General features: G+C 38.1%; 1 protein-coding gene and 1 non-coding gene across 2 annotated transcripts; both read right to left on the reverse strand.

Moving 5' to 3' along the window:
• Positions 1–708: 708 nt before the first annotated feature.
• On the reverse strand, positions 709–13,652 carry RABGGTB (Rab geranylgeranyltransferase subunit beta). The gene is made up of 9 exons (XM_030953661.1): positions 13,571–13,652; positions 12,985–13,092; positions 11,803–12,000; positions 9,455–9,560; positions 7,989–8,041; positions 7,751–7,861; positions 4,553–4,678; positions 3,613–3,762; positions 709–1,709 (listed from the first exon to the last, which is right to left on the reverse strand). The coding sequence occupies exons 1-9, from the start codon at positions 13,571–13,573 to the stop codon at positions 1,569–1,571; spliced, it is 996 nt and encodes a 331-aa protein (XP_030809521.1). The 5' UTR covers positions 13,574–13,652; the 3' UTR covers positions 709–1,568.
• Positions 12,737–12,819, reverse strand: LOC115906649. The gene has a single exon (XR_004060933.1). It is a non-coding gene; the product is annotated as a small nucleolar RNA SNORD45 (small nucleolar RNA).
• Positions 13,653–15,105: the final 1,453 nt, after the last annotated feature.

Here is a 15,105-nt window from a genome sequence, read left to right on the forward strand (position 1 = left end):
GGATGGTACTAGAGGTGTGAGGGGGGTTATATATATATATATATGTATATATATAAACTTGGGAGAAGGAATAGATGTTTTTAAGGCTGGTTCTTGATCCTTTGAGGTGTTAGGAAATGTACAGCTTTACAGCCCTCTTCCACCTGAGGCACTCTTTTACTGCAGAACTACAAGAATGATATAATGACACACCCTTAAGAATAGAAAAAGCTCAGCCGTTCACCTGACTGCTGTGACTTAAGGCACTCTCTCCAGCCAAACTGGACTTTGGGCTGCTTTGCTGTACTCAAGATAAAGCCTTTGCTTCTGAAGTGCTAAAAAAGGCACTAAAAAGTGCAAAAAGGCACTTTTGTTACTGTGTCTGAACTTGGTTCAAAAGCTGCTCATGGCTAGAATAGTCTTTACTGTTATCAAATTAATTCCCAATATTGTAGCCTAAGGCAATATTTTCTATTCAGTGAGTTTGGGCCAAATCTTGGGTGGCTATCTCTGCTCAGTGAAGTACAGGTGAAACAACTTTAGGCCTTACTTAAACATAAGTATAGAGATTATCAGAAGACTTCCTCCCCTTCCCAATTACCTTTTACTGTATATTACAAGTGGAATATCATTCAGCTAGGATGTGTGGAATGTAAATTAAGAGGTAATTTTAGCACTTCTATGAAGACAAAGAGGATTTCACCCTTCACAGAACAAGTATTTTCCACAGCTAATTTTATTTCCAACTACACCAAAATCAAGTGTTGACAATAAGTGTCTTAAAAGCTACAAAATCAGGATTTCAACCCAGCAAGAGATTTAGCATCAACTCTATGTTCGATTACAAGTCACCATCCAACAGGGACCTTCTCTAGAATGTTTAATGTTAGCAAGTTTCACTCTACATACTCAAGATGTGCTGTATCTCAGGTATCAGTGGAATTTTGTCTAAGGGACTCATCAATAAATGAAGACATTTGTATATTTAAAAGAACCATAATTATGGTATTACTGGTATCAATTACTGTGAGAAGAAGCAGCTGTTTCTCAGTATAGAAAAGTGATGGCAAATGTGAACAGGAATAATTAAATATGTAAGTGTGGTATTAAGTGCAGGCCTCAGGTAGGATTTTATTGGTTTGTTTGGTTTGGGGTTTTTTTTTGTTTGTTTTTTTACAGTGCTTAGCATGATCCACCATCAAAAGAGGCCTGTATGAAGACCAGTACTAGCATGGTTGATATTACAGGAATAGAAAAGTTAAGCGTTCACACAGTCAAGCTCTGATTTGAAAATTATATTAAAAATAAAAAAAGCCAAGGTCCATACATTTAGATACAGAATTGAAATGTTTCTACACATCTTAGAATACAACAAAACAACATGTTACACTCAGATTAAGAGAACCAGCCTGTTCTGAAACAATTTATAAAGTTGTCACTTTATGAATAGCCACAGCAAAGCTATTGCTTTACTTCCATAATGTAAACACATCTGAAAGAAGAATATGCTGACAGTTTCACAGATGAGATTATAAATCAGTAAAACCAAAAAGCAATTGGTTGTACAAAGCTTTTGTCTTTTACAAGGCTTAGCTCACAAGCTCAGGCTGTACGTTTATTCTTCGAAGGACGTCTTCTGGCATACAAAAGACAGGATTGACAGCCTTAATTTGTTCTTCTCCTAATAAAGATAGTCCAGCAATACCAAATAAGGTGTGAAATGGATCCACCTGGAAGAAAAAAGAAAGCTTGTGTCTGTTTCCAAAAGTCAACTGGTTTTTCACTTGTATGGAATGAAATTTTCATTTGCCAGCAAGAGAACAGAAAATCTCCATGGCTTCTCTGGGGAAGACAGTACAACTGAATAAATTTTCATTTGTGCTAACATGTGTTGACAGGCAAGAAATTTCCATAGCAGGCATTCACAGTACTATGATTTACTCAGGCATGCTTGTCAATTATCTGCTGCTAAGACGATTTTCAACTCCAAGTTAGACAGAAAGCACTCACATTTGTCTATTAGCATGCAATATCACAGGGTGGTAGAAGCAAAGATAATTAACATTTTAAAAGTAAACTGGATCATCTACAGGTACTACTTCCACAAATTCCCCATTTGTTCTTCAGAAACATCATAATGCTCTTTATTGGCCTCCAAATACAGAGCTGAGGTGTAAAACCTTGAGAGGGAAGCAGCAACCTATTTTGCTAGAAAACCTCCCAGAAGTATAAATAAAAGCAATCCCCCCAAACCTCTACTCCTAAACCACAGGACCACCACTCCCTCTCCCCCCTACAAAACAAACAAATGAAAAAACAACCCAAACACAAAATACCCTAAAACAACAAGGTCTGTTAGGACTGAGTTTCTACAAGAATCAAGCAAAAACCTGGGAGCCAACATTTCTACAGGAGTAGAAATTTCTACACTTCAGCAATCAAAGTCAGGTAAAAATAATATTAAATGACTGCTAATGTAACATAGAAAAGCTGTCCCAAAGGTGCCCTCCTTAGTTATAGAGAAAAGGCTCTTCAGAGATGCTCTTCCAAGAAGATACAAATATTTCATTATTCAAAGATAGAAAAGCATTTAGACTTCAAATTCTGGGCTTTTCTTCAAGAATTCTGAAAACAAAAAAAGTCTTCCTGTAAGCTCTTTAGAAATACAAAACTCTTCCTATTTTAAGAAGACAAAAACACTTTCCAAATGACAGGTCGGAGTTAACAGATTTCTCCCCCAACTGGGAATAAAGTAGCTGCTTGCAAAAAAATAAAAAGTTACTTTATTTTTTAATGCATTTGTGGAGAAGGGAGCAGACATGGACAGCTGCAATAAAAACAGCCAATACCTTTCCAGACCATTAACAAATAAGCCAAGTGTTCAAAAGGAATGAAGTCTCACAATACTTTTTATTTTATCTGTCCAGCACTCTTGAAAGATAAAAACTTTATTTGCCATTTCACTGGGACAGTATCAGTTACTTCCACTTGAAACGAAAGAGAACAGACTGGCTAAACTGTAACTGCTTTCTCAACAAGCAAAAAATCGATAGCACCAGCCTCTTGATGTTATCACAAAAGCTTCTTCCTCCCTCAGCTAGACAAATGTCAGATACAAGATTTATTCAGTGGCTGGGCTAGCAAATAATGAAAGTTAGTGTATAGGGATTGCTAATGAAAACTCTTGATTTAATGAGATCAGACAAAACCACCAAGAGAGTTGAAGACTATTTAACCTACACCAAACTTTAGCTTGCAGACCATTTCACAAAACAAAATAATAAACCCAAAGAACCCACACATGCACAGGAAAACCCACCACCAAACAGAGCGTTTTTACACACATCTTCCAAATGGTCTTGTGAGAAATGGTTTGTGTTGTGTGTGTTGTGGGGGACCAAACCAGATTTTGTAAGGAATGGCAACTGACTTCACTGGGGGATATGTGTGCGTTATAAAGAATGCGCTCCCCGAGTACACCTTCAATGGCAATTCTACACTATTCTTCCTTCAGAGTAAACTGCAGCCTCTGCAAAACCCACCTAGACCATGAGTTGAGTTACACTCAAACAAAAATTTATATTTCCAGTTGAAATTTTCATGTGTATTTTATTTAGAAAAAACAACACTTACCATATCTCCTGGTCTGTCAGCAAATCCTCCAGACTCCTCATCCTGGCACGCCAAAATAAAGCAGCGCAGTTTCTCTCTGTCAATCCACTGTATCCTGCCAATCATCTTCAAAGAAGCTAGCACCCACCATGAATAACATACATCAGGTAACTGGCAAGCAGAGAGGCAGATAAAACATTTGCCTGGGTTTTAAACATAATGTTGCAAACTTTACTGGTAATTCTGCACATTATCAGGTGTGCTATCATAATACTCTCACAGAGACACAACACTTAAGATTGTCTTTGGAGTAAAAGAATTTCTTGACAGAGTCTCTTTTCAACAGACTTCTGTTTTCAGGAAAGGAAACTATCTTTTTCAAACTTCTTCAAGAAACAAGACCACAAGAATGTGATTTTTAAAGACTTCACCTTCTGTGAGAGAGGCTGAAAAACCACAGCACTTCTTTGAAGAGGAAATACAGAGAAGTTCATGTCAACTATTTGTATTTTCGAGGCAAGGGGGGAAGCAGGGGAATCTGTTGGTTGATTATCTATTTGCCAGAGATTATTCTAGGTTACACAAATCGCTAGTGTCATGTGGAACACTATGACACTCAGGATTTACATCCAGTAGAACAGCAATTTTTATACAAATCCTATAGAAAGATCATTCCCCAAGTCAGAAAATATTAGAGACCCAGTTTAACAGGATAATAGTTCAAGTGGTCAGCAAGACATCCTTCAGCATGTGTGCTTTGCTATACTGAGGACTGAAATGAAGCATAGCTAAGGACTGCATAACAGGTGTTAGTAACAAAAGAAAGAATCAGGATGAAGGCCTGACTTCTTCGAAAAGTTTACTAAATGTTTTATAGAAGTCATAACATTTTGCAGTAGTTCAGCTTCAGAAAAAGCAATCTCTATTGTGGTTTGAACAAAGAAAAGAAGCCCCGAAATACCTTCTCTGGTCGTCCATTGAGACCTCCAGAAGGTAACTGACGTTCACAAAGCCACCAACCCAGCAAGTCAACATTTACTTGATGCAACTGGTCCGTTATAGCCAGAAATCCTGTGCAACAATAGATCTAAAATTACAGACATAAATTTTTTGTGTATTTAATAACTAAATATAGTTTAGCAGACTAAATGCAGGAAGATCTCAAAGCAACAATACAGTCATATAAACAATGCAAAATAAGCTCACACACATTTCAACTTTTAGATTCAAAGACTTTTCCTTTAGAAAACCATGTTATTGTTATAGTTCCTTTTGTAAAAAGGTACCAGTAGCACAATTTGTAATATTTCACTAATATAAGACAGTAACGCAAGGTTTGGAACATAATCGTAGGAGATCTGAGCGAGCCATATAATTTTATTTTAAAAACACAGACTCTCAAGCCAGAGTAGTCAAACCGACTTCTGCAGGCTGGATATGGCCTTTATAAAAATTTTGCATCCAGTCTATGGCTTGTTCCTGTATCTGCCTTTTACCCTAACACTTGCAAACGGCAAACAAAAGACCAAATGAACTCCCTAACAGAAACAGGCTAACTCAGATCATTAACTATCTTGGCAATATTTTCCCTATGTGTTCAGTCATGCTTACTTTCAAAGTGTCATGTAATATATCTGCATTAGTTAATCCCCTTTTAATTTTATTAATCCCCTAAATAAATTAGTTAATAGAATTAATTGATAAAATTAATTGTATTAATTTTAATTTAATCCCCTTTTAATAATAATTTTAAAATTAATAGCTTTTTCCTTGGAGATACATTTATGATGCAACAGCATACTTTGGTCACATTTTATGCAGTCAATAAGAAAGCAGCAAAGCACAAAAAGCCAAGAATCATGGAATCATTAAGGCTGGAAAAGGCCTCTAAAATCATCAAGTCCAACCTTTAACTGAATACCACCAAATAACACTACACTATATCAGGAAGTGCCACATCTACTCATTTTTGAACGCTTCCAGAGATGGAGACTCCACCACTTTCCTAGGGAGTCTGCTCCAATGCTTAACCACTCCTTCAGTGAAGAAATTCTTCCTAATATGCAACCTGAATCTCCTGCAGTGCAACTTGAGGTCATTTTCCCTTGTCCTGTAACTAAATGACTGTGAGAAAAGGCTGACCCCCACCTTGCCACAACATCTTTTCAGGTAGTTTCTCCTGAACCTTCTTTTCTCAGGACTAAACACTCCAGTACCCTCAGCTGCTCCTCACAGGCCTTATGTTCCAGACCCTTCTCCAGCTCTATTACCCTTCTCTAGACATGCTCCAGCACCATAATGTCCTTTTGGAAGTGATGGGCTCAAAACTGCCTACAGGATTGGAGGCGCCCCAGCAGTGCCGCCACAAGGGACACCAACAGCCCTGGTCCAGTGACCACACTGTGGCTGGTTCAGGTGCCAACGGCCTTCTTGCCCACCTGCGCACACCTGGACTGATATACAGCTAGCTCCTGTCGACCAGCACCCCTACGTCCTTTCCTGCTGGGCAGCCTTCCAGCCACTCTTGCCCAAACCTGGAGCATTCCACAGGGCTGTTGTAACACAAGCGCAGGACCCGGCACTTGGCCTTGTTGGACATCACACAGTTGGCCTTGGCCCATGGATCCAGGCTGTGCAGAGCCTTCTGCCCATGAATCAAAACTCCCACACAAACTGGTCCTTCCTGTGACTTACTGAGGATGCACTTGATTCCTTTGTCCAGACCACATGATGAGGATATCAAAAAGGACTGGCCCCAAAACTGAGCCCTGGAGAATCCCATTTGTGACCCTTCACTAACTGGATTTAACATCATTCCCCACTACTCTCTGGGTCTGGCCATGCAGCCAAGACTGCACCCTGTCCAAGCCATGGGCTGCAGCCTCTCCAGAATTCTGTGGGAAAGCATGTCAAAAGCTTTACTCAAGTCTGGGTAGACATCCACTGCCTTTCTCTCACCTACTAGGCAGGTCACCCGCTTATAAAAGGAGATCAGGTTTGGCAATATTCCCAGAAAAATACTGAACTTTCATGGAGATGAAAGAGAGAGCTTTTTAAGGAGTATGTGAATAAGCACAATAGATCTAATCCTCACAGAAAATGCCAGCTGCAAACAGAGTGGGTTCAGCTATGGAACTGACTTCCTCAAACACTAGAACATGGTCCAGCCATTTAGACTATATGGGCAATGCTACCGTACATTAAAACTATAAGGTAATGACACGTAACAGATTTAACTTTTTTCCTGATTTTAAACTAAGAAGGGGCAGGAAACCCAACACTTGTCAACAAAATGCCTTTAATATTTTCATGTGATGAGGTGAATCCTAGCTATGGCATTACTCACCCTAATTATGCAAAATTAACAGGTAACTGCAACAGCATTAAAAGTTGATTTTTTTCACATATTCGGGTTAAGTGCACTAAACTTTTCCATGAAAAGAAAAAAAATAGGAAAGGTAAATTTAAATTTAAAATTATTTCCATTATGTAAATTTCCTGTTGAAAGAAGTTACTTAGATTGTCTTCCTTGTGAGATCCCTTAATTTTTTCTAATTATACTACTGCATTTTCTTCTCAAGTACGTTTTATTGAGCTATTTTCAGAATTCTCTGTCACCAGTAACAGTGCGTAACACTAGTGATTCTAGCTGAGAAATATGCCCATTACTAAGTTAGGTATGTAATCTAAAAACTGACTTTCCTTAAAAAATTAAGTAATTCTTGACAGGATTCATGTCTGGTTTTTATTTGGGTTCATTGGCTGATAAATCTCAAACAGACTATACAATTAACGTTTATGTCTCATTATGACTTCTGTCAGAAACAAGTGATAAATCTTGTTCACCGTCTCCATTGATACCCATTTCAAATTCTCTAAAAATCCTCATGCTAGCAATTTCAAAATCACTATGTGAAGATTCAAATACAGTCCTAAAAGCTGTTCTATTACTGTCTTTTTTCCTACCTAAACTCTCAACTCACCTTCCCAGATTAGGTTACTTATCTGTTCATTTATTTTAACTAAGATATGAGAATCAGGCATTTGGGAAACAAGAGGTACATCCATTGTCATCACTGATACATGCTGCAAAGAAACATTTACAGGCAGTATGTGATGCTTGCTAATTTAAAGTATTTCCATATGAAGAGAAACTCACCTGTCCTGCATGTGATTCGGAACCTGGTCTACAACCAAATCCTCCATCGAAGTTCATACAGGACAAAACGAATTCAACTGCTTTTCCCACATCAATAGCATCCAGCTTTCCCTGCAAGTCAGAAAATAATTAATGCATTTGATATCCTATCAAGCTGATCTTCTGCAGAAACTTCAGCAGTACCAAAGAGCAGTACCAACTGATTCTCTACTTATGCAAGTGGTGGTTTAGGACTTACCAGAAGTGCAAGAGTTGCTGCAGCACAGAAAGAGAACCTTGTATCTATTTCTCCTATAATGTGTGGGATAAGGAATGAAATCAATTATTTTTTCAACATACATTTAAATCACTACTGAAAATACAGAACAAAATGCTAAAATCCTAGGTTCTACATCAAAAAACAAAAATCAGCTAAAAAAAATCCCCCCATACAATTTAATTTTCCAGCTTACCAATTATCTCCCCAGTAATTTAGAAAATATACATTACCATTTAAGTGATCTGTATGTTTTACTGCGCATAAAAGTCAACAACTCATTTAGAGCTGGACAGCTATATATCCAAATCAATTCAGCTAGGGGTAATTTACAAACAACTGTTTAATTTTAGAGCTTTCTGTAGTGCTCTATAGATAGTTGCAGAGCAATGGAAATAATGCAAAAATAATCGGACAGCTCTTGCTTTGCCTTAAATCCAGCCGGAAGTAGAAGCCATTTCTTGTTTTAGGGGAAATCTAATTAAAGTTACAAGGCTTCTTTTGCATATTTGTACCTGGAAGAAAAACCGAAGCTCCTACACCTATATCAGAATGATTGCTTGTCAAGTCCAATATAACTCTTTTAGCACAAATTCTAGTCAATTGATACGTGAAGTCACAATTTAAAATTTAACTGAGCTGCAAACATTCCATTTCTTGGTCAAACTTTTACAAGACTTCATTCACAAGCTGAAACACAAAAACCAAATATCTGCTGCTCCATCCTACATCAGGGATCACACTCCCTCAGCTGCGCCTCTCGGAATACTTCAACAAAAAGGACGCAGCAAACTATGAACCAATTTAGCACACAGCATACTGTCTACCTTTACAGTAGCATACATATACTGCTAACATCTCAGTTGCTGAATTTTACCTGAACAAGAATGATATGCAGTAGATTTTCTTACTACTTCAGTAGAAGTAGTAGGTCTTCCGTGGTGATAAATACCTTGAGAGTGACTAAATATTTATGCTACAGCTTAAAAATGCTGTATTTGTTCATAAAGAATTTATATGCAGAAACAAAATCAGTATTAAGAGAAGTTAATGAGTACAAACCTAGTTTTTCTCACTCCCACAAAGTGAAAAATCCTTTCATATTTGACATGGATATAGTTCATTACTAACTACCATCAAATAGCAAGTATAAAACATTCCTTTATGAAAGAGCGTATCTAGTATTTCAAAGTACTGTTAAGTTAAAAATGCCCGAAAGTTTTCTTCATCAAGACACTTTATTCTTAATACAAGAATGGAACTGAAGTTGAGAATATTTATGAAAGGAATGAAACATAATTCTGTCCTTCACAAACTCTTCTTTTTCATGACTCAGATAATAAGTGTTCCCATATAATACATATGCAAAAAGACCATCCAAGGAAATTTAAGTTTACAGACTTACACAAGTCAACCTAGACACTACATTTAAAAGATCTAAAAATTACCCCATTCGTCTCCAGCAAACGATCCATCTTCTTTCTGCAAGCTCTGTATATATTCAACAATTTTATTTACATCAACTACATGGAGACTATCATATAAAATAAGAATCTGGGAGGGGAAAAAAAGGACACAGTAATAATCAAAGACGAGCAAAAATTTTAAAAATTTATTTCTTAACAAAAAAAAATCATGGATTTATAAAAGACATTATTTAATTAACTCTGAATACTATTTGGTAAGGTTTATTAAACGTTTTTCCCACTTTAGTAGTTAATCTCTGCACTGTAGATTATCTTTGTCTAAAACCTTTAGGACATTCTCAAAGGGAGATACAAACAATTCCCACTGAACTCTATCATGCTTTGTTACGTTCCAGTGTTGAGGTCTCCTTTCAAAATCACAACCAGGTTTATTTATTTTATGTTAGCAATATGTAGAACAGATATTTGATTATGGTCAATATTGTAATGGGACAATGACACCTTAGATGTACCAATTTGTAGTTTTGCACTGTGACTACTTGGATATGTGTATGTGAAGTTACTAACTCCACTTACAGTGCAAACTTATCAACAATAACTTGTTTCAAATTATTAGATTTTTATTTAAATTAAAATTTTAAATGTAACAAATAGAACCAAAATGCAATAATTTAAGTATGAACAATATGATTATACATCAACTGTACAGTGAATATATTCTGGAAGAAAAATGAAGGTTATAGTAGGGAATACAATTTTCCAAACCAATTTCCAATTTCCACCACCGATTTAAACCAGCAAATCTGTATGACACAATATCACCTGAAAACAACAGTACTGTTCCTGAGCCCTATCTGACTTCATGTTTTTACTCATACCTTGCAAATCAGTAAAGACAGTAAATAAGAATTTATTATACAGCACAAAATGGAAAAAAACCCAGCTGAAACAAAGCAATATTATAGTACCAATCTGAAAAACACTGGACACTATGACTTTAAATCTAGTTAGCTGGAATCTTTCAATTGTTAGATAAAATTGAAGTCAAATAAAATATAAGTCTTATGGAAAATTCTAAAAAAAAGAACCTACAACTCCAACAGAAAATATGTAATCACAACATGCACCCTAATTGCAAACCTGAACAAATTACTATTAAGTGAGATCACAACAACATAAGATGTGACCCTTTAAACATCCTGGATACGTAGACAGCACTAAACGGTGTTTGTTCACTAAGACCATGCATACTCATTAAGATACGCTGGTTACATTTACCACAAAAACTTTACATCAGCATTTGTGAACACTTTTCCAGTTTGGACAGCTACAGCTCAGTTTAGTTAACATGAAAATATCTCCTACTAACATCAAGTACATATCTAAGAACTAACATATCTAATAGGTAAGGTAACAACCTCAAATTGTACCCCCCTTATACTGAATTGGAATTTGTGAAAGGAGCTGGATTGGACAGTTTGGAAAAGTTCAGACATCACAGCCTGGAAAAACTTTAGTGTCCTGGTTCTCACAGTGTATTCAGAGTAATTCTAGTGCTAAAGTGGTAATAATGATCAACCTTAGAGCATCCTGTCCTACCTAAGGGGTTCAAAACCAATATCTTAAATCCAGCATAGTTTCTGCCTAGAAAAGAATGCCATTTTGGTTTTTTTTTGTAATGCCATTAAAATACTTCATCCATAAGACTGAATGAGAGACACATCCTTCAAGCAATCAAGCTAATTGTTCAGAAGTGTTTGAGCCTTTTCAGTACTTTTTCACAAAATGGTTTGCATCAGCAGAGCAAACAAAAACAAAAAACAAAACAAAGGCATGAGCAATAGTGAGAAAACAAGTCTATAAGGGAGATAGCTGCAGTGAAAAAATAAGATTGAGAGTTACTTCTTATCAGGGGGAGCATATGCACCAAATAAATTAAATGTTCAAGACACTAGTACAATTTTTAAATTACACACCCCCAAAAAACTCATATAAAAATAAAAAAATTTGCTCTTGTTCTGGTCATACTTATCTGTCACCTCAACGTACACTAAGAAGAATTTACAAAATCAAAAATTATCTATAAATTGCTCCAGTAAAACCTGTAGCTAAGGAGTATTCCAAGATAACTTACTAAACTGGCAACAATGCAGTAACCATTGATTGACCATTAAAACATTCCCAAATATGTCAATTTTTAGACAGTAATACATCTAAATCCTACAGTTTTGTCCACTAGATTGTTTTCTTATTAAGATACCGAAATCATTTTTGTCATGGGCCTCCAACAGTAACTGGTTCATAAATCTGCAATCATCAAAATCTTAATCACAAACATTTTTTTTGTAAAATTACCCTCCTACATTTACCTGGACAGCACTGAGGGTATACAGAAGATGAGGATCATGACCTATGCTGGCACTTATTCCACCACACTCATGTTGACACGATTTGATGAATGACAGAATTTCTTCTTTGTTCATTCGATGCAGCTGCCCCATGAGATCCATTGCTGTCAGTCCCCAGTATACACCACTCATCCTCAAATACTCCGACATACAGTATTCCTAAACAGTGCATTATTTTAGTTCTTGATCAGATAAGCACACCATCAACGTACGGTAATGAAAATACGTTAGTTAACTTTCACAAATAGCTTCTAGTTAGTCAACCATTTTCCAACCGCAACTACACATCAGCCACTCACAGATACTCTGTACATCATGCACATGTATATACACATACATACGGGAAAATGCACATGTAGATACCAACATGTACTACACTCTCTCCCCCCCCACCTGTATTTTTCTAGTTCAAACTGTCAAGCTCAATGTCAAATTAGCCACAAATAGTTGCGCACCAGTTCACTTCAGATCACTTATTATCGCGACATTCAAAGAAGCCCTCAAATTGCCACCCCAACTAGTCTCAAAAAATAACAACCCTTTTTCCAAGTGCCAAAACTCTCACAATTTAAAGTCGCACTAGGGAGTGAAATTTCATATTGAATTCTCTTACACTGATTACATCACCTGCACTACATAAACTTTTTCACATGCACTACTATTGAAAGCAACAGTGCTTGGCATGCTCTTGTGAACAGTAAAGGAAACCGCAACTTTTCTTCACGTACGCAGTTATTGACAATTTTTACCTGCTGGAAGTGGAATCCCATTGTTGTGGACTACATCCAACCACTTATGACTGTAAAATTGACGCATGTTGTCCCATCAAAACAGTAACATGCAAATACAACTACTTGTGCATTCTAGTGAATGAAGAAGCTAGTAGCTTGTTTCTCAGGTCTCAGAGCAATTATAGAGCTAAAATGATAATCTTCAAATTTAAAGTCAGATAATACATGCCAAAACTCATCACAGACCTAGATAGAGACCACCTAGCAAGGCCACCTTTATTTTATACTTTGTATTGCAGGATAAAAAACAATTAGCTTTTTAACATGCATCTAACCCTCAGCTCTGAGCCAATAAATAAAGGTTATTACTGTTAACAAAACCACAGCTGTACTGTAACAAACTGATACCTACATAATCATCTTTCTTTGTTCCATATGAAGCTATATAGTCCGCATGTTTTTCTGAAAGTAATGTGCTTGGGGCATCGGGTTTTATTATAACATCCTTTTGCGGTGTCCCCTGTAAAAAACACCAGTAAGTCAGTTGCAATGTCAGGTCAAAACGTTTTAGCAACTTGGTATAAAATAGCTAACACCGGTGACTGTGACTCTGGGAAAAAACATCTCTCTAGCTATTTTGAGCCTAGGTCAGGTTGCGCATCTCACGCCATCACAGTTCAGCCTGGCTAAACCCTTCTCCAGGAAAGGCTACGAACCGAACCTTGCAATAAAGCTAAGAAATAACACCAACTCGCCAAGAATAGCCTGAAATGCGAGACGCAGGAGCCCTTCCCCGAGCCCAGCCGCGCCGCCCCGCGCCCCCACGGCCCCGGCCCAGCCCGCGTGCTCCCGCGTGCCCCGGGAAAGGCGAGCGCCACTCCCGTTTCCCCGAGCGGACCCAGTGCGATTCGCGTCTCTCCAAGGCCGATACAGCCGCGCGCTGGAAAACAAAGCGTTCCCGCAGGCCAGACGACCGCAACACCGACCCCCCTACCCACCATATTCTCCGCACGCACAGGAAGAGGCGAAGAGGCAAAGCGGAAGGCGGAGGCCGGCGGGGCCTCGCTGCGCCCGCCCGGCCTCGCTCGGGCCCCGCCCGCTGGTGGCTGCGCAGAACCGAGCGGCGCTGCGCACCGCGGCTCCGCGGGACTGCGCTGTGCCCTTCAGGCGCCCGGCGGCGGCTATGGTCTTCTGGTTTAGCGCAGATTAAGTCTAGTCTGAAACAGCTAGTTTAAAGTACACTAACTCCAGCTGTGCACTTTCTTGCATCGCATCAAATAAGACAGCGTTTAGAAATAACTTCGGTTTCCTTCCTCAGCTCTATGAAAAAGCAAATCCAAGAATTTAGTCGCAGATAAAATGGGTAAAGATAACTGTCCTTTTGCTCAAAACCGTCTTTCTTGCTTCCTAATTAAAACTGCCTTGGGTGATTCTGTTTATGATTACCAACTCTTGATTCCCCCTGAACTATACCAGGCAGGAACATCAAAGAACTTGTAGAATGTATAATGTTGCATAGGACAGTCAAAAATAAGGTCTTACATATGTCAAATACTTACCAAAGATGTTGCATGATGACTCTTCCTGGAGGAAAGTCATTAATTTATAGAGACTAAATGCTTTCTTTAAAGAACTAATTTTCCAGCTAGCTTACCCAAGAAATAAGGATTGCAGAGCTTATACCTGATGATAGTACCATCCAGTAAATTCAGATGAGACATGAAAGATACCAGACACAGGCAAGGACATTTTGGAGTGAAATTGGAAATTACTTAATAGATTAATTGAGGTTTGAAGATACCTCTTGAAATCATGGAGCACAACCCACCTACACCAAGTAGGCTTAGCTAGAGCAGGTTATTCGACTCACTACCTGTTGAGTTTTGAGTGTCAAATGGAGACTCCACCACCTCTGCCAGCATATGACATCCCTCACAGTAAAAAAATAAGTTTTGTTCCAGTGGAATGTCATGTATTTTAATTTGTCCCCATTGCTTCTTGTCTTGTTAATGGGTACTATGAGGCTGGCTCCCTCCTCTTCATTACATCCTATCAAGTATTAATGCACATAGATAGAACTACCCGAGCTTTCTCTTGTCCAGGCTAAAAAGTTAGCCTCTTCTCACATGACAGATGCTTCAGGTCCTTAATATTTTTGTGGCCATGTGCTAGACTCCCTCCTTTAAGTCCCCATCTTATACAAGGGAGCCTAGAACTGGGTGCAGTATAGCCTCACATACCCCGTAATTTGTCTAAGAACTCCAGGGAATGTCTATTCTGCCAGCATTGCCAAGAAAGTCTATCCAAGATTAAAAAAAAAAATCTCCTAATTTCTTCTTCTTGGCTGTTCTTGCTGCAAGCATAGTTAAGTATATGCATTGATGGAAAGGAATAATAGGTTTATATATACAAGAAAGACATTAAGTTATTAGATAGCATCCTAAGGAGGGCAGTGAAGATGGTGAATGGCCTTGTGGGGAAGCTGCATGAGGAGCAGCAGAGGTCACTTGGTCTGTTCAACCTGAAGAAGAGT

This window comes from Camarhynchus parvulus, chromosome 8, assembly GCF_901933205.1.
Source record: "Camarhynchus parvulus chromosome 8, STF_HiC, whole genome shotgun sequence".
Classification (NCBI taxonomy): domain Eukaryota; kingdom Metazoa; phylum Chordata; class Aves; order Passeriformes; family Thraupidae; genus Camarhynchus; species Camarhynchus parvulus.